The following is a 19,832-nucleotide window of genomic DNA, read 5'->3' as shown; positions in this document are numbered from 1 at the left end:
CCACGGAATTCGCGAAGACAGGTAGCCTCACTTAACTTGATTATATGTGTAAAGAAACTTAACATAGTCATTCAATGTTACGCTTTTACCACTGACTAATCGAATTAAAGCACCAAACAGGTAACAACCAAAAACTTACATTTTCATAATTCTTCAAAGAACTTAAAGCAAATCTGTATGAGAAATAAACAATTTTTAGGACTTCAGTTGGTGTTGTGTTCACTGTTGTACTTAGTGCACCAGAAACTAAAAGACAAGCTCTTCAACTGAACAGTAACCACCGTTCAGATAGGACATCTCGCCGGCAGCTAAGACCGAACGGTTCTCGGCGCTTCATTCAGGATCCGCGCGACGGCTATGGTCGCAGGTTCGAATCCTGCCTCGGGCATGGATGTGTGTCATGTCCTTAGGTTAGTTAGGTTTAAGTAGTTCTAAGTTCTAGGGGCCTGATGACCTCAGATGTTAAGTGCCATAGTCCTCAGAGCCATTTGAACCATTTTTCAAATAGGATATCGACTACGTCAGGTGTGCTGCTCTACTGGAAGCCACATGCCCTGCTCTTAATCTATTGATGGTGGAAATCTTCCGCTTTAGACCAGAATTGTGGGGAAACAAGGATGATGTGGTATGTGCTGTTAGATACGTCGGCCCCAGGTACTCTGAAATTGATGTCGCAACATAACGACTCTCTTTCAGGAATCTATTCATAACCTTCCATAAAAGGAAGACGTATGGACAACTTATTACAAAATATAACAACGTAGCAACATATCAGTATCACGTGCAGTTCCTGATCTTGTTCTATTCATTGCGAATGCATTATAAAAGAAAGACAGACACAGCCATAACACAAAAACAGACATAAAGCGAAGTAGCAACGGAAGTAATAGTGGGTTCTTCACTGAGGGACACCGCTAATAAATATGGACTAAATTTCATGACACTATCACCTTTTCTATCGAACAATGAAACCTGGTTCGCCCAATCTAGCTACATCTACTGTTTACAACTACACTGATGGGAAAAATCGCAATATCAAAAAGTGATTAATGTAGAGTAATGAAATTTACGGAATACATTTGTCTAGTTAACATATTTAATTGATTAACATTACGAGGTCATAGGTTAATGCAAGCGCGAGATAAACCATTCTAAATGTGAAATTTTTGTACATTAAGAACCCGTGTAGCCACCAAATTGTCGAATGCAAGCATGCAAACGCGCATCTATTGTGTTACACAGGTGTCGGACGTCAGTTTTTGGGAAGGAGTTCCATACCTTTTGCACTTGGTCGGTCAATAAGGGGCGGTTAAACCTGTTGGTTGATGACTCTGGAGTTTTTGTTCGATGACGTCCCATATGTGCTCGATTAGAGACAGATTTGCTGCTCGAATTGGACAAGGCAACATGTCGAGTATTTGGAGAGCACGTAAGAGTAAAACAGCGGTATGTGGGCGATTATCCTGTTGGAAAACAACCCTGGTCTGTTATTCATGAATGGCGGCACAACAAGTCGAATCACCAGACGTACAAATTTGCACCCAGGATGCGTGGGCTGTTCACGAGAGAGCTCTTGCTGCCGTACGAAATATCACCCCACACCATAACTCCAAGTATAGGTCAATGTGTCAAGCATGCAGACAGGATGGTTGCAGGCCTTCATCTGGATTCCTTCTTACCAACACACTGAGGCAGAACCAAAATTCATCAGAAAACGCAACAGACCTCCACTCAGCCCTCCAACGAGCTCTCGCTTGATACCACTGAATTCGCAAACGGCAGTAGTTTAGGGTCAGTGGAATTCACGCTATAAAGTGTCTGGCTCGGAGCTGTCCTTGGGGTTATCCATTTGTAACGGTCTGTTGTGTCATCGTGGTTCAGACTGCTGCTCAAATGACTGCTGAAGATGCAGTGCGATGTGTCGGAGCCATACTCCCAAACAGATGGTGTTCCCTCTCGGTAGTGCCCCGTGGTCGTCCAGAGCCCGATCTTCTTGCGACCGTACATTCACGTAACCACCGCTCCCAGCTGTCATGTACTGTGGTTATATCCCTGCAAGTCCTTCTGCAGTATTGCAGAAGGAACCTCCAGCTCCTCGTAGCCCTATTACAGGACCTCGTTAAAACCCAGTGAGGTGTTGATAATGGCGTCTTTGTCCCTGTAAGGGCAACGTTCACTAACATCAACTCACCACGTATAATCTCAAAGATACGACCGCACGTATTTGAAGCCAACCCATTTTGGCTTCTCATAGTGTAACTACTAGCGCAAATCTTAAGTGACAAGGGCGAAATGTGAATCGACATCATCTTTAATATGAAGACACACGCTTACCATCTTTCGTCTACGTCGCAAAACTCCTTGGTGTTGAGATTTCCGTCAGTGTATAGGACCACCTCTTCATCTGGGTAATAATCGCAATGTGGATAGGATTTTAATTATATCCGTTTTATTGGAATCCAAGTGGGTGCTCTTAACCTATTAATGGTGAAAATTTTCTTCCCCTTCAGGCTAGAATCTTGGGGAAGCAGGGCTGTTGTGATACGTGCTAATACACTCCTGGAAATTGAAATAAGAACACCGTGAATTCATTGTCCCAGGAATGGGAAACTTTATTGACACATTCCTGGGGTCAGATACATCACATGATCACACTGACAGAACCACAGGCACACAGACACAGGCAACAGAGCATGCACAATGTCGGCACTAGTACAGTGTATATCCACCTTTCGCAGCAATGCAGGCTGCTATTCTCCCATGGAGACGATCGTAGAGATGCTGGATGTAGTCCTGTGGAACGGCTTGCCATGCCATTTCCACCTGGCGCCTCAGTTGGACCAGCGTTCGTGCTGGACGTGCAGACCGCGTGAGACGACGCTTCATCCAGTCCCAAACATGCTCAATGGGGGACAGATCCGGAGATCTTGCTGGCCAGGGTAGTTGACTTACACCTTCTAGAGCACGTTGGGTGGCACGGGATACATGCGGACGTGCATTGTCCTGTTGGAACAGCAAGTTCCCTTGCCGGTCTAGGAATGGTAGAACGATGGGTTCGATGACGGTTTGGATGTACCGTGCACTATTCAGTGTCCCCACGACGATCACCAGTGGTGTACGGCCAGTGTAGGAGATCGCTCCCCACACCATGATGCCGGGTGTTGGCCCTGTGTGCCTCGGTCGTATGCAGTCCTGATTGTGGCGCTCACCTGCACGGCGCCAAACACGCATACGACCATCATTGGCACCAAGGCAGTAGCGACTCTCATCGCTGAAGACGACACGTCTCCATTCGTCCCTCCATTCACGCCTGTCGCGACACCACTGGAGGCGGGCTGCACGATGTTGGGGCGTGAGCGGAAGACGGCCTAACGGTGTGGCGAGACCGTAGCCCAGCTTCATGGAGACGGTTGCGAATGGTCCTCGCCGATACCCCAGGAGCAACAGTGTCCCTAATTTGCTGGGAAGTGGCGGTGCGGTCCCCTACGGCACTGCGTAGGATCCTACGGTCTTGGCGTGCATCCGTGCGTCGCTGCGGTCCGGTCCCAGGTCGACGGGCACGTGCACCTTCCGCCGACCACTGGCGACAACATCGATGTACTGTGGAGACCTCACGCCTCACGTGTTGAGCAATTCGGCGGTACGTCCACCCGGCCTCCCGCATGCCCACTATACGCCCTCGCTCAAAGTCCGTCAACTGCACATACGGTTCACGTCCACGCTGTCGCGGCATGCTACCAGTGTTAAAGACTGCGATGGAGCTCCGTATGCCACGGCAAACTGGCTGACACTGACGGCGGCGGTGCACAAATGCTGCGCAGCTAGCGCCATTCGACGGCCAACACCGCGGTTCCTGGTGTGTCCGCTGTGCCGTGCGTGTGATCATTGCTTGTACAGCCCTCTCGCAGTGTCCGGAGCAAGTATGGTGGGTCTGACACACCGGTGTCAATGTGTTCTTTTTTCCATTTCCAGGAGTGTAGATAGTTCTGTAGCCAGATTCGTTGAAGCTGATGTCGCAACATAACGTTCACCATTCTGCCGTTGTCTCAGCTAACTGCAGTTGGTATTTGTCATAGTGAAGATGAAATATTAAAGTCTGTAGCAGTTGTTGCTCCTGTCGGGCAATCAGAGCAGCGCGATATTCACTGAGTCTTCGATTTATGGAGTTCTTGCGATGTAGCAAGATATCTTAGGAGGTCCTGCGCTAGATAGTTCGCAGTTTTTCTCCAAACAGACCTGGCAACGGGCAAGAGAGTAATTATGGAATTGGTACATATGAAGAGTCTGCCGACTTGTTTCATATTGTATGATCTGTCAGAAAGGAGGTAACATAGGTGTTATCCCGGATTTTTCTGTGGGTCGCAGACAGAAGCGGCTCATATTTATCTTTGCAAAGTACACATCTTCTGCAAAGATGCCTCATGTCGTCGAGGCACCTGTGAACAATTTTTTACCAGGCTTTCCAAAAGCAGTATCATTTGGACATGGTTGAGTCTCAAGTCGCTTGTGGATATCGCCGCTTTGCTGACTTCATTATCTTGTACTGAATAACGAACGCGAACTGGGATATCTATTGCTTGACATCAAATTACTCCAGTTCAGGGTATATTCATATTGGATATATGTATACCACGAACGTACAGTAAAAGACTGTAAAGCCCGAGCATGTTGCTATGAACTGGAGCCAAGTGGACTGTCTAAAGCAAAAACTTCGTCAGTTCGGTGCAGGGCTTACCTGAAGAATCCACGAGCTACGGAGACTCGTACAGTTACCCCAGTGTCCATCAAAAACCAGAAGCGGCCAAGAGGGAAGAGAGGGCATGTGGAACACATTTTTTTGAGTGTGAATCGAAATTTCCCAAGATTTCCATGTAAAATTTTGTAATCTGTAAACCCAATAACTGAAACCGGTATAATTTCAAATACGGGACATGAGGTTCTGGAAGTGTTAGTTGTCATCTGCCGGAGCGAGAGCTTCAAATAACTTTCACATAACACTAGAATCTCCGTTCAACAGTAAAGGGAATGTATATGGCAAAGTTGGGACAGAAACTCTCCTCGTTGTTGCGTGCGCAAAATTATTAGGTTAGGTGAAATGCAAATCAAACGTAACAGCTAGTACACACAGATGAAAGTAACTAACGGTGGTCCAGTTAGCCTGATAACTGCATGCTTGCACAAGGTGTCAGAATTAGACGCGCCGTTCTTAAAGTCATTCAGCATAGCCTAAATTGAATTACACGGATGCAGCTCAACTATACATTAGCAGAAAGGAGCTACTTTCATGCAGCTAGTACAAACCAGGAAATTTTCACTTACATTATCGACTGTGAGAATAAGCATTCTTGTAAAGTAATGTTAAACTGCTCATCAGATAACTGCTCCGAAAAATTAGTTTCACAACAATCACGTGAGAGATACAGTTTAGCGCTGCTGACAACAAGTAAAGTAGATGATCCTGAGTGCACCGACAAAGAGACAGTGATTGGCGAACATGGTTAGCGATGTTGGTCACCAAGAGAAAAAACATTTATAAAGAAATCAAGGGGATCATTCGCAAAAATTGGAACCGATAGACAGTTCTACGTAAAAGACGCAATAGAACACTTATTCCAAATTCCAGATTCATAGACGAGTTGTGGCTGATGTTCAAACTCACTATAGATCTCTATGTAGCTAATAAAAATACGATGATGCCCTGTTTTGGTTAAATAGTAAGCCTACATTTTGAAATTGCTGCAAATTGAATTTTGTTACACCCTTGCTAAGGAACAAATACAGTATCACTTAATACAGTCTCTGACTCATTGGCTCTCCATGTTCTTGCACTGTTTTGCATGATGCAGTCGTAGATCTTCTCATTCGTTGTCAGTTCCCGTCAAAGTTTACAGTATACTAATCACGTAGACTCTACCGACAAGGGGCTCTTGACGTAACTGCTGAAAATTTAACAGAACTCCATGGTCGGTTATTCTTAGAGTTCATGTTTCCAACCTATTAGTCACGTGGAATATACCGCTGTTAATATTCGAAGTAAGAAATGTTATTTCCAGCGCATGACATACATTGTCCCTGCAAATTTCTCTCCGATAAACTACCGTAGTTAAACTGTAAGGTCATAAAACAAAACATCGGTTCTTTGTAATACAAATAACATAGCTTACCAGAGATGTATGAAGCGTGCTTTTTACGAAGTTCAAGACCGATTACGGTTTGGAAATTGTAGTATATTCCTAACAGTCCTATAAAACGATCGTCGGCAGCCGAAAATGCATACGAAGAAACAGCGACATCTTACGAAGAAATAAACAACACTATCAGTAGCCGGAGGAGATGTAACAGTCTTATCGCAGCTTATCACTGCCCCTTGTAACGTTCTTCTTGCAAACTGAAGTCATGGTCCAATCAATGTTAGGTTGTACTGCTCATGTGCAGGATGCTATGACCGTTTCACCTTGAGACCACCTCTTTCCACTATTAAGGTGTCCATATGTAGCATCAGTCTACTTCCCTCCAGAACACACAGTTTCATTGATTTCGGTCTGTGCACGTTTCATGGTATTCATTCGTAATATTTCGTAATATTTCTAGGTTTCGCAATTTTACATATTCCATATAGGTAAGAAAAGGGGGGTCGCTACACTTTCATCTCCGTAATTACAACTACCTTTCAAGATCATCCTACCACCCGCTTCCCCCATCCGAAATACAAACACATGGATCATTGTATATAGGAAATGTCTTAGAATTTTTTGTAGGTTAGCGATTACTAAATGTTTTTGTACTAAATCTGTAGTACCTTTTGCTTATACGTTCACACCAAGAAAATAACTAATTCCTTATTTTTTATAGGTGTACTTTTAATAATTCCCAATTTAATTTTTAGATTATAACATAGATCTGCATCTTCATCATCTATTTCTTTCTCCAGCATGTAACTTGACAAATACAGAGAAGTACTTTCTGGAATTCTAATACATACAAAATTTTCTTCCTGTAAAATACTTATTTTGCGGTTTCAACTATTAGCTCCGTTTCTTTCTGCAGTTCCTCTAGGCGAGAAGATCCGAAGATTTTAATTACTCCTCTTATTTTTTCCATTATGCTTTTGGTAATGCATACTACATCTTCCAGTGTGTGTGCCGGCATCTCCTTGGCTCCACATTCTTGGGGGAATTCAGTATAGAACTGCAGTGGTAGGACAACCTACGTTCTGGAGCACATTAACTGATATCAAATTGATATGCAAATTGATATGCAGTTCACTTATTAATGACATAAGCCTATTGCTCTGCTAGGTGGTTTTTCATGTAATCTCTCCCCCTTCCCCACACTCTCCCTATTGTTCTGTTAATTGCTTTATGGAGGCTGATTTATGACTCCCTGAGGGCAATTCATCCTTCTGAGAAATCTCTCACACCTCCCCCTCCTCGTTATCCACCCCTCCAGGAAATCCCCTCAGGATACAAACACTTTTGATATCTAACTAAGGGATTAATAAATTAAATTGAACAATTAATTAACCTCTCCTCCTCTGGGAAAACTACCAGCTGCCTTTCCCTCCCCCAGATCCCTTCGCCTCCCCCATCTGGAATTAGGAGAAAAAGACTTAGTTGATTCTCCACTTGACAGGAATCGATTGGGACGTATCGAATATTTTTAAATAATTTATGGCAGGCAAGGGAGTATGTGTAATATAGTTATTTATCCCTTTAAAGAATCTGTCAAGAAATTTACTTTAGTGTATGTAATACTGGTTCTTTAAACAGTTTCTGGATGACAAGACAGTATGGAATTTTTAAACATTTATGGCGCTATTTTATTGTGGTCATACATTGAATACTGTCATGAAACACTCATCACACATAGGGGCAGATTGTCCTGAAGATTTATGGCGAAAAAGCTCTCGATCATGTCACTGAATGCGGGACCAATCTCACTGCACAGTGCGTGCCACAAGTCAGGAACCGTCGCAACTGTGAGACCGCACTAATCCTTTGCAAACAAAGAATCAGGCAGTGGCATCCCTTTCAAAATTGATACCAGACTCATTTCTTGCCTCTCTCTCCCTCCTCCCCCCCCCCTTTCTCTCCCACAGCATTTATTTCAAATAATTACTTTCTGTTTGTGTGAACTAAAATATGCAAGCACACGCAGACCAAGATGTCCTCCCCCGACCCCATCTCATCCATCCCTCGATGGCCCCCACACCTACCTGGCGCTGGTGGTCGCTATATCTACTTGTCCTGACACTTCCATAGCTAGGGAAACTGGTAACAGATGGAAGAAAAGCATTTGAGATGGAGTTCTTAGTGGGTGTTGTGTACCGCACTAATCCCTTCTTTCTCCTGAAAAGACTAATGGATACCCGGAAAACACCCAACTGTGGATTTCTTGGAAGTATTCCCTTACTCTACTGGATTGATTTACTAATTAATTAAATCAATACCATTCATGTGCTGCCAGTTTTACCTTGTACCCGATTGGCGGATACTAGGAATGCTACATTTGGTGCGATTCGACCACATAAGTGCCCGGTTTCCAAACACTCCTAGAGTTTTCTTCCCTTGCCTCCTGTTGGTGGATACTGGGACAGTTGGGTCATTTGGTAGGAAATCCACTACACTGGAGGTAGCTGAAAATTTCAAATTTCTGCTGAATTGCGTGCTACGACCTTAAACAATGTGTGGAGGGGTTCAATCGGTATGTATGCTCGTAATACCACTATCAGGAACAATAAATTTTTCAATCGGGAATTTGATGATGTGGTTGGGTTTTTGAAGCACTATATAATCCCTAAGTTGGTTTTCTCAGAATACAGCGAAATGAAGAAGGAGAAGGAATGGTCTACCATGTGGCAGGACAGTAAGAACAACGAATACCATCTTTCCACTGCAAGACAGAGTCCACTGGACGCTACTGAGGAGCAGTATATATCACATAGTTAAACCGTGTTCCATTCTGCAGTAGTAGTTACCACAGTTAGGTCTCGGAGATCGCTGGAACAGTAGTAAATCCGACGCTCTCACTTCGGGAAGTCCACATGCAGCGCCCCAGGCCAGAAACCGCGCAGCACTGGTTGCCGCCGTGTACTCACGTCTCAGCGACCGCGCCATGTCAGCAGCCTGACTAGACCTATCACACAGGAATGCCCAGCTGTGGAGGCGTCTGGGGACGATTGGAAAGGCCGAAATTTGGAATTTATCAATACCACCAGCGCCACTTGTTAGTGATTGATATTGAATCTTCTCAAATATGAACATAAAAGTGGGATAATACAATGAATACGATCATGAATGCTGCCCAACACATACTGAGTACTAGTTGGCTATTCACCCACCTAGACGGCGACACGGTTTACCCCACATGACTGGTTCATGAGGCTTAGCGATGATTTGCACCTGAATCCAGAAATGTCAATTCATTCTGACCACCGGCTACCTCTGCCAACACCCAGAATACAGGCAGAGTCGTCCTAAGAGACCAGCCTCATATTTATCAGTGTAATTACAATTAAATATTACAATGACATCTGACAATGAACAAAGTATTGGAAATCGCTCCTGCTGTCGGCTTTGGCTATACAATTCTTATGAGTCGAAATAATTTTCCACATGAAACCTTTCATCCCCTTTATGGCAATCAAAGCATTTAAATCGAATTTTTCCGGATCAGTTCTATATCTCCCTTACAATCAGACTTAGTTACTTTCGTTGGTTATGTCGGAACACTGACCACAGTACTCTTACACTCTAAAACATACACATCTGTGATTGTAGTTTACATGTGTACATGTGTGGTGCGAATGTGGACATCAGAAAAAATTATTTGATGTTCACACTCGCACCAGCTTGCTGTCATTTCGCACTGCACAGCACAGTGGCAAGCGCCCCCCACCTCCCCCCCCCCCCTCCCGTCCCTTCGCCACATCGTCGTTATCACATACCTTTTGTGGAATAAAGGGTCTAGTTACAATTAAATAAGTCCTCGTACCTTTTTCATAAGGGGCGTTCAAATGAAACCCGGTCACTTGTGTAAAGAAACGGTAACGATTTTATTAACTCAAAAATGTAGTTATACACAGCACACATACTCAAAAATAGTCGCCAAAACTATTGGCACATTTATCCCTTTCGATTACATCCTTGAAGAAGCTGTCGGATCCAGGCCTGGACCCAGTCACGTATTTCGTCGTCCGTTGCGAATCGATGTCCGCGAATAGCTTGTTTTAGAGGTCCAGACACATGAAAACCACACCGTGAAAGGTCGCGACTGTAAGGAGGAGGATCCAGCGTTTCCCACCGAAACTGCTGCAATGTCGTCTTCACCGCGTTGGCCGTGTGTGGGCGAGCATTATCATGCAGGGGTTCAACAGGATCTGATATAGTGTACAAACAGGGCGGGCAATATGGCTGCAACAAAATGGATCACAGAACGTCTTCTCATTGGCTCCCCTAAGCAGATCCTGGCATGTTCTTTGTGGCACTATCGACAGCGTCGTTTATTACAGTACACCAACACATATCGGTGATGACTTTCTAATCATTTCGTCACTGGGAGCACTGTTGATCATCACATACAGGGTGGTCCCGAATTCATGGTACAAACTTTAATGGTAGGTGCAGGACATTGTAACAAGGATATATTGTATAGGAATGTATAGTCCCAGGTGACGCGGTGAGGCGTAAACAGGGGAAATAACGGCCGAAAGGAAAACGAAAGATTTTATTGAAATCGTTGTTGACAAGTGTCATGTTTACAGTAAGTGTTCAAAATTGCGTCCACCATGAGCGATACATGCTTGACAGCGTCGGTGCAGCGATTGGCGTACACGTTCAAAGATGCCTGGTATTTCACGCACACCTGCAGCAGCTACAGATATGCGAGCAACGAGATCCTCATCTGAGTCAACTGGAGTCTCATAAACAAGACTCTTAAGATGTCCCCATAAAAAGTAATCGAGGCAAGAGAAATCAGGAGATCGGGGTGGCCAAGGGACTGGTCCACCACGCCCAATCCATCTAGCACCAAACGTGGCATTCAGGTAATTCCGTACAGCAGTGCTGAAGTGTGCTGGCGCTCCATCGTGCTGAAACCACATTCGGTTACGAATGGCGAGCGGAACATCTTGCAGCAGTTCTGGTAACACTTCTTGCAGAAAAATAAGATAGCTTTCGCCACAGAGTCGCGTGGGTAGTAAGTATGGCCCAATCAAAAAGTCGTTCACAATACCAGCCCACACATTAATACCGAAACGTTGTTGATACGCATGTGGACGCGTTGCATGTGGATTATCTGTTGCCCACACATGGGAATTGTGCGCATTAAAGACACCCTCGCGTGAAAATGTCGCTTCATCTGTAAATAGCACATGACCTACGAAATCCGGCTGCAACGCACATTGCTGCAACAACCACTGGCAGAAGTTCACGCGAAGAGGATAATCTGCCGGATTCAATGCTTGTACTTTTTGAAAATGGAAGGGGTGTAAGCGATTTTCATTTAACACTCTGCATACAGTCTGATGACTCACATGTACGTCACGCGCAACAGTTCTTGTGCTTGACTCGGGTCTATCAGCCACTATGTTCAAGATGCGTTCTTCCAGTCTTGGAGTGCGTACAGCTCTTAATCGACCAGCGTCATGTCTGTTGACGTCGAACGTACCTGTTTCACAAAGTTGACGATGTAACCGTTGAAAAATTCTATGATCCGGCATTCGTCGATTAGGATACTCCGCGCGATACATTCGTAACGCAGCTCTGGCGTTACCATTTGCACGGCCGTACATGTAATGCATGTCTGCTTTTTCTGCATACGTAAAGTCACCCATCGTCTACGGCAGCACAATTGTGAATGGCGCTTGTCCCTACTGCGATACATCATGTTCATCTACTGCCCTCTACCGGCAGTGACACCAACCGATCACTCCATTTCTCTTTCCCCTGTTTACGCCTCACCGCGTCACCTGCGACTATACATTCCTATACAATAAATCCTTGTTACAATGTCCTGTACCTACCATTAAAGTTTGTACCATGAATTCGGGACCACCCTGTATAGCCGGAGGCCTGTGTTTTACAACACTTGTTTGAGAGAGTCTTGGAGGGGATGCAGCACTTCCCAGAAACGCTGACTCAAAATACCTACAGTCTATTCCCGAATTTGACTGGCTAGGAGACTTCAAATCAAATAATTTTCTAGAAATGAGGAGAATCGAGACAACTAGTCTGTGTGTGTGTGTGTGTGTGTGTGTGTGTGTGTGTGTGTGTGTGTGTGGACAAAATTTTTCATTGCACCGATTGCTGTAAGGGACAGGAAAGGTTTTATGAGGAAAATTATGTCCACTCATAACAGTGGTATCCAGAGCCCAAGCCGTCAACAGGAGCCATTTCCAATACTTTTTTCATCGACAAATATTATCAGACTGGTACGATGATAGTAATATTTAATTGTAATTACACTGATAAATATGTGGCTGGTTTCTCTAGGACGAGTCTGCTAGCTGTCCAGTTGTTTGGCAGAGGTATCCAGTGACAGGAACTAACTGACATTTCTGGTTTAAGGCGCAAGCCGTCGCTAAGCCTCACAAACCTGTCCGGCGAGACAAAATCATGCCGCACTCTAGGAGGGTGAACAGCGAACTAGCAAATATGTGCTGGGCAGCCTTCGTGATCATATTTGAGAAAATTCAGTATCAATCAATGACAAGTGTTGCCACTGGAGATATTGATAAAGTCCAAATTCCTACCATTCCAGTCGTCCCTAGACGCCTCCACACCTGGACATTCCGGTCTGGTATGCCAAGTCAGGCTGCAGACCTGGAGCGATCGCTGAGACGCGCGTACACGGCGGTAGCCAGTGCTGCGTGAGTCTCTGGCCTGCTGGGGCACTGCGTGTGGACATCCGAACATGAGGGCGCGCCGGCTTAACGCTTGTTTCAGCGATCTCCGACATCTAACTGTGACAACTGCCACTATGAAGTGGAACGTGGTTCAACTATGTGAAATATACTGCTCCTCAGTAACGTCCAATGGTAGACCGTGTCTCCTTCGTGCCGGTGTAGCTGAGAGAACCAACTTAGGGATAGGAATGCAGTATTTGGTGTTACGGAGAGTACTCTTTGTCACTGGTCCGTTACCTAGCTTGCATAATCTGTCGCCCAGAACGAAGTCTCAACTGAGAGGAAAAAAGTGCAGGTGACCCCTGTGCACAAGAAGAGTGAAAGAAGGGATCCGTAACGCTATGGAGCGAAATAATAAATCTCCTTTGGACAGAAACGTTCCTGTCCACAAATCAGCGCATATGTAGAATGCACCGGTCGTGAAAAATTCAACTTGTCCTTTTCTTGTAAGATAACCTGCGAACCATTGGTGAAAGGCAACAGGCAAATTCAATTTTTTTAGATTTCCAGAATGCATTCCAAACATTGCCACACAGCGCTGTGTTGTGGTTTAATGTAGGTCCGACAGTATGGACCAGTACCTAGTACGTTGTTCCAGACGGCAAATGAGACGAAGTTATTATATGGAGTATGCCAGGGACGAGTGATGGAACCTATCTTATTCTCTAAATATGGATAAACGATGTGATTGCCAAGGCAACTGTTTGCTGACTACACTGCAGTGTAAGGGACAGTGTTTTCGTAGAGTGTGTTGGAGGCTACAGGATGAGTCGGAGATCATTTCAATTTGGTATGATGAATGACAGCTTCCTACAAATGTTGAAAAGTGTCTGTTAATGCGGATGAGTAGAAAAACACTCCTGTATTGTTGGGTACATTGGTAGTGTTGTGCTGAAGGACAAAGACACGGCGATTATCCAGGCTGTAACATCTGTAAGTGCGGACATTCTTACGCATGAGACCTTTATGTGTACACACATCAGCGTGCTGGTTGTTGTTTCTCTGCGTGGAACAGTCTTCCTACAAACACATCAGAAACTTTAGGACCTGAGGCTTTCTGCATGATCATACTGCACCACTAGGAGGATTATGCCTGTCAGTATACACTAAGCGTTTTGCGACCACACGTCCGCACTTCACACCCGACTTACTGCCGAGGGGAAAGACGGTCATTCACTGTTTTCACTTGCAACATCTACTTAGAGATACTAACCAACTAAAAGATATGATTTGTAATGAGTACGACTTTTAGACTGCAGTGACATAAATAAAGATGTAACATTCTTCCGTACGCTGTCCTCAGCCACCAGTAGAAATACCTGCACTTACATAAAGCAAGTCCCTCTAACTAAGGGCTTACATTCAAAGGACGTCATTTTTCCAAGTAGAGAAGGAATTAGAATATTTCTTCAAAATATAAGAGGTATTAGAGACAAAATTAGAGAACTGCTTGTAGATTATTGGTATATCGGAGCACCACTTAAATAATTTAACACTTCAGAGGCTTCATTTACCAGGACACAGATTAGCTGGATGTTTTTCAAGGAGTTCCTTGCGGGGTGGAGGAGTGGCTATGTATGTAAAGAACAGTATTCCATGTGAGTCCATAGACGTATCACAGCACTACACTGAACACATATTTGAATGATGTGCAGGGGCAGTTGAATTTAGTGACACAAAACTGCAAATTGTGGTTGTTTTTAGGTCCCCTAACTCTGGCTTCAGATTATTTCTGCTCAAGCTAGACAGGGTTTTTGGGTAACTTTGTAGGAAGTACCAGAAATTAATTACATGTGGCGACTTCAATATAAATTTTGTGTATGATGGTGCAAGAAAAAGGATGTTGATAGTCTGCTAAATTCGTATATTCTGATGCAGGCGGTGTTTTCTTTTTTTTTTTTTTTTTTTTTTTTTTTTTTTTCAACTACGTTGCAGGGGAACAGTAGCACAGCCATAGGAAATATTTTTATTCATTCTTCATTACTAGATGGGCATTCTGTTAGTAAAAGGGTGAATGGCCTTTCAGACCATGATGCACAAATTTTAACACTAAAGGGTGTAAAACAAATAAAATAAATAAATAAAAAAATGTTGTTATTTAAAATATGTTAATTATTCTATCTGTATGATGGTGATTGTGATTGCAATTGTATTTGCTTATCTGGAACGTGGACGTTTAATTATTCGGTATCAGACGCTTGACAATGGCTTTTTCGTAAAGGCAATGTTACTCGTAGTTGACCGTGAAATAAAACTGAATAATCGGACTTCGTAATTAAATCGTTTCCAAAGACTGCTGCGGTAGGTGCGGACTCATAATCTAAATCTCAATATTACAATAATTTGCCAGCCATGCCAATACGTCGTACAGAGGTGATTGTCTACTAAACATAAAAAAGTTACACAGTTAGTTAAATCAGATATATTCAATGAATAAGCCTACAGTTCATAATCCTACTTACTTTTACAAATATAAATTCTTTACAGAATCGAGTGCCTAGTGTGGTTGCAACTCGCAGTATTCTTCTATAACATGAAATATGGCGGTGTGCCAGACAATAAAAAAATACGTGCTTCTCGCACCACTTCAACCAGAGCTCTCTCTTTCTTCATCAAACATAAGAGTAACGTAATTGTGCTTTTGTTTTATCAGCGACACAGCGCTGCAGTTGTGTGCCATAGGCTTTATTTATTTGTCACTGATTATTTATTTAATTAGTATTTCGCGTTTCCGCGGAAACTCACGCTCGGCATGCAAATGTGCCTTTATATTGCCCCCTGAATTGCGAGGCGAAAGGACACACCCGCAGGCGAGCAATTCACCTAAAGGCACAAGAAAATCTAAGTTATCTACAACTATTTACATGACTTACATTACACATTATACACATTATATACAAAATTTGAATGACGCGGGTGCGCCGTAAAAGTTCTTATGTTGGCAGATAGAGTGCGCGCATGCACAGAAGCGTCTGTGTAACTGCGGCACTGCCGTTATATCGTACAGTTAGATCACGCGGCACAGTATTGCAGTTCATATTGTTCGTGTGCGCGCGTTTTTCAGTCGTTGCACAAAGAAATATTCAACCAAGATTACATATGAAGACTACATTCTATGACAGGTAACTTAGTTTTAAATTTACAATATTTGTTATAACACAATAAAACTTAGATTGTTGAATGTTCTTAGTTACATAGTATTGTTTTGAAATACTTCAGAGAAAAATGTCCGTATTTTTCAGGTGCGTTGACCTATACACATCGTGTCGTTATTACAGTTCATATTCATCCGCTGCACAATAATTTTTTACAGGTTAGTATCGTCGTGGTAAAGTTTTTTGATCACAGTAACATCGTTGTATAACAACGTGATTAATACATAAGCGTGTCCATTTCTCATTTCCATTATAGTCGTAGTGATGCAGTTCATTGTGACTAAAAGCATTGCTTATTACAGATCAGACGTGACCCGTCGAGTAATTGTTCCACGTGCAGTTCGTTTTTTACATTCCGTGGAAGCTTGGTTGCAGAACCTCGGACGGCACATAGCTGGCGTCGATCCTTGGACAGTCCAGGTAAGAGTGTCTGTCACATTTCGAGAACATTTCATTCCCTGAAGTTCCAACCAAAATTCTTCCACCCGTCGTGTTGTTTTCTGGACAGGCACTTTGTGTCCATTTAATCCAGTTAACATCTTGAAGTTGGGTACTGTAGTAATGTCACTAGACGATGCACGAGTTATGCACTTCACATTTTCAGTTTTTTGCTGAATATAGCTCACCTAAATGTTCGTAGTTATTAATCAAGGAAATCGTTCATCGCGTTTACATAGATACGCTGCATAATGAATGGCATTAACAGTTTCTTTCACATAGGTTTCCGCGTAGTTGCAGAGTTAGTAATGTTCGTTAATGTCCGTGAACAGTGGTTCACTATGCAATGTCTTTTTGGCACTCGTTTTGTTCAAATTTTTACATAGTAACAGTTGCACTATACATCAGTTAAAAAAAATAAGTAATTATACATACACACGTCACATATTTTCTTAGCATAAACATAATATAGTTGCACATAAACATGTTTACATCATCATTACATCGCTATAGGTTATTACATTGTGTCACATTTGATTACATGAATTGCAGATATTAACATCCTCTTTAGCGGTTTTGCTGGGATATTATCGATGTTTTTTGTGATGTCATCTGAAATTAAGATAGGTTAGACACAACATTCATTACATCAGTAGGCAAGACCAGGCGTTTTCACTACTCAATAAATATTCAAAATAGTAAGAGAGATAAAATGTTCGATTCCTCGCGTGTTGTGCGTGTGTGTAGAGTGTCTGTGTGGCCTTGACTACTGATAGATGCTTTTCGTGTTGAGAGATGTGCGTCTAATCTATTTCTCAAAGTAAAAGATCGCTTCACAGATGACGTCTGTCAGTTCGTCAGGTGTCACACCAAGTCAGTGGTACCTTCAGTAACAAATGTTCCGTGAAAAATTAATATGTCATCTACTGCTACGTAATCATATAAATTTTACTTTAATATTCCGTCTTTCAGGTGGAGGCGCGCGCTGAAAGAAGAGTTCTTCTGTCTTCAACTGCGTCACTGGAACCGCTGAAATGAAAATTTCTATACTACTTATTATCTGTGTTGTAACAACAGAGTTTTTCAAGTTGCTTAGCAATATTTTGATGGGTATGACTTTGACATTATTCAGCATGAAATGCTCTAAGATCTCGGTGTGCGTATAGCCCAATAATTTTGTTAGTTCTAGGATGTTGTAACAGATACGCACCAGGATGCGGTATGTTAACAATTATATAAGGTCCTTCATATAGCAGACGCCACTTAGCGTTGCGTCGTTTGAGTGCTACAGATTTATGATGAGTACGAAGTAGTACAATCATTCCTACCTCGAATTTTTGTTTTCTTTTTATTATGTTTCTGTGATGTTTGTTTCGTATTTGTGCGTGATGTGTCAATGTAGTCAATACTTCTTTTATTTTCTGTTCAGGTGTGATTTCCTTGTCTGACAACTTAGGTAATGGTTCTATCCACTGATCGTTCTGTTTGCAATTGAACATGATCTCGTTAGGTGTGTAATTCGTATCATAAATATTTAAGTTATTGTGTACGTCTCCGAAAAGACTTAGGTAGGACACCCAATTAGTATGTTTTGATGAAATATAGGTCCTCATGAATCGATTTAATTCTCGGAAAAGTCTCTCAGTCGCGTTACATTGTGGACTAAACCTCGAAATAAATATACTTTTAATGTTATTGTCCTTCAAGAAATTTCTCCATTTGTACCCAGAGTAGTATGCTGCATTATCTGATAGAATTGCTTTAGGTTTTCCCACGTGCGTCAGGTAATCACTTGAGAATCTTCGTATTATAGCATTTGCAGTGGCGGATTTTAAAGCATAAAGTTTTACATGTTTAGAAAATATATCGTAAAAAGCTAAGATATATTTGACGCCTCCAGAGCTTGCTGGATGCGGTCCACTGATGTCAGTACACAGAATTTCCAGGGGTTTACTGGGTAAAATAGAATGTAAATCTGTTTTTGTGGATAAATTCTGAGGTTTTGATTTTTGACATATGACACATGTTTTTAGTTCCCTGTAAATTTTTCTTCTCATATTGCTAAAATAACAGTATGTACTGAGCTTTGCCAAACACTTTTTCGTCCCATAATGACCCCAAACTAAGTGTGTGTGCCAAATTAGATTACGTTCAGACTCTTTGGGAATGCATACACACCAGTTAGTAGCATTTGGATGTCGGCGGTAAAATAACACATCATTGTGTAACTTGTAATACTTAGTCAAAGGATGATTGTGTTTTTCTACCAGTAATGTTATTATCTTATACCAGTGAGGATCAGATTTTTGTAATTCAGCCATGTTTCTGCACATATCAATATAATATTGGTGATACTGCTTGTCTTGCATTAAGAGAATCCTGTAGTCATTTATATTTTCTAAGTCACTGTTGGTATCATTCATACCTTGTGGAAGTCTAGACAAAGTGTCTGCAATGGTGTTGTCCTTACCTCTTATGTACTTAATTTCAAAAGAGTAGTTCTGAAGTGTAACTGCCCATCGTGATAGTCTAGGATGTACAAGTTTACAAGTTAACAAAAATGTCAGGGCCTGGTGATCGGTGTAAATTACTGTATGTTTTCCAAATAAATAATAATTGAATTTCTTGAATGCCCATACTATGGAAAGTGTTTCTAACTCAGTAGTGGAGTATGTACGCTCACATTCAGTTAGAGTGCGACTCGCAAACCCAATAATTCTTATCTGTTCCTCCTCTTTATTCTTTACAACTTGAAATAAGCAACAGCCCAAGCCAGTACGTGAAGCGTCACAAGTCATACAAAAATCTAAATTGAAATCTGGATGGCTCAATATGTTAGCATTCACTAAAGCATGTTTAATTGTATTAAAGTCATTCTGGCACTGTTCCGACCAGATCCAAACTTGATTCTTTCTGAGTAGATTTAGCAGATGTTTACTGTTCAAAAGTGGTTGTGGCAAAAAACGGCTGAAAAATGAACACAGCCCAAGGAATGATTTTAACTGCTTTTTAGTTCGAGGGCTAGGAAAGTTTCTGATAGCATCTAATTTACTGGGATCCGGACGTATGCCCTGTGAATTAATGATATGTCCTAAATACTTTATCTCACTGCAACCAAATTTTGATTTTCTTAGGTTGGCTGTGACTCCAGCTTGTGCAAATTTTTCTAAAATTCTTTGAAGAGTGTCAACGTGTTCATTCCAAGATCGTGTAGCTATCAGTATATCATCTACATAGTGTGTGACTGTCTCAACTAAATCGTCGCCAAGCACGGTATCCAGGGCTGTAATGAATACCCCAGAGCTGACATTCAGTCCGAAGGGTAGAACACAAAA

The 19,832-nt window shown here is 42.5% G+C and overlaps 1 protein-coding gene across 1 annotated transcript in view; it reads right to left on the bottom strand.

The window, feature by feature from the left end:
- LOC124594676 (dehydrogenase/reductase SDR family member 11-like) overlaps positions 1–19,832 on the bottom strand; it is a 168,966-nt gene that overhangs the window by 136,215 nt on the left and 12,919 nt on the right. Inside the window, exon 2 of the mRNA XM_047133044.1 lies at positions 10,892–10,897. Within this exon, the coding sequence (XP_046989000.1) occupies positions 10,892–10,897 (6 nt within the window). The remainder of the gene's footprint in view (positions 1–10,891; positions 10,898–19,832) is intronic.

This window comes from Schistocerca americana, chromosome 2 (genome assembly GCF_021461395.2).
Source record: "Schistocerca americana isolate TAMUIC-IGC-003095 chromosome 2, iqSchAmer2.1, whole genome shotgun sequence".
In the NCBI taxonomy this organism is placed as follows: Eukaryota; Metazoa; Arthropoda; class Insecta; order Orthoptera; family Acrididae; genus Schistocerca; species Schistocerca americana.
This window is presented reverse-complemented; position numbering and strand designations above follow the sequence as displayed.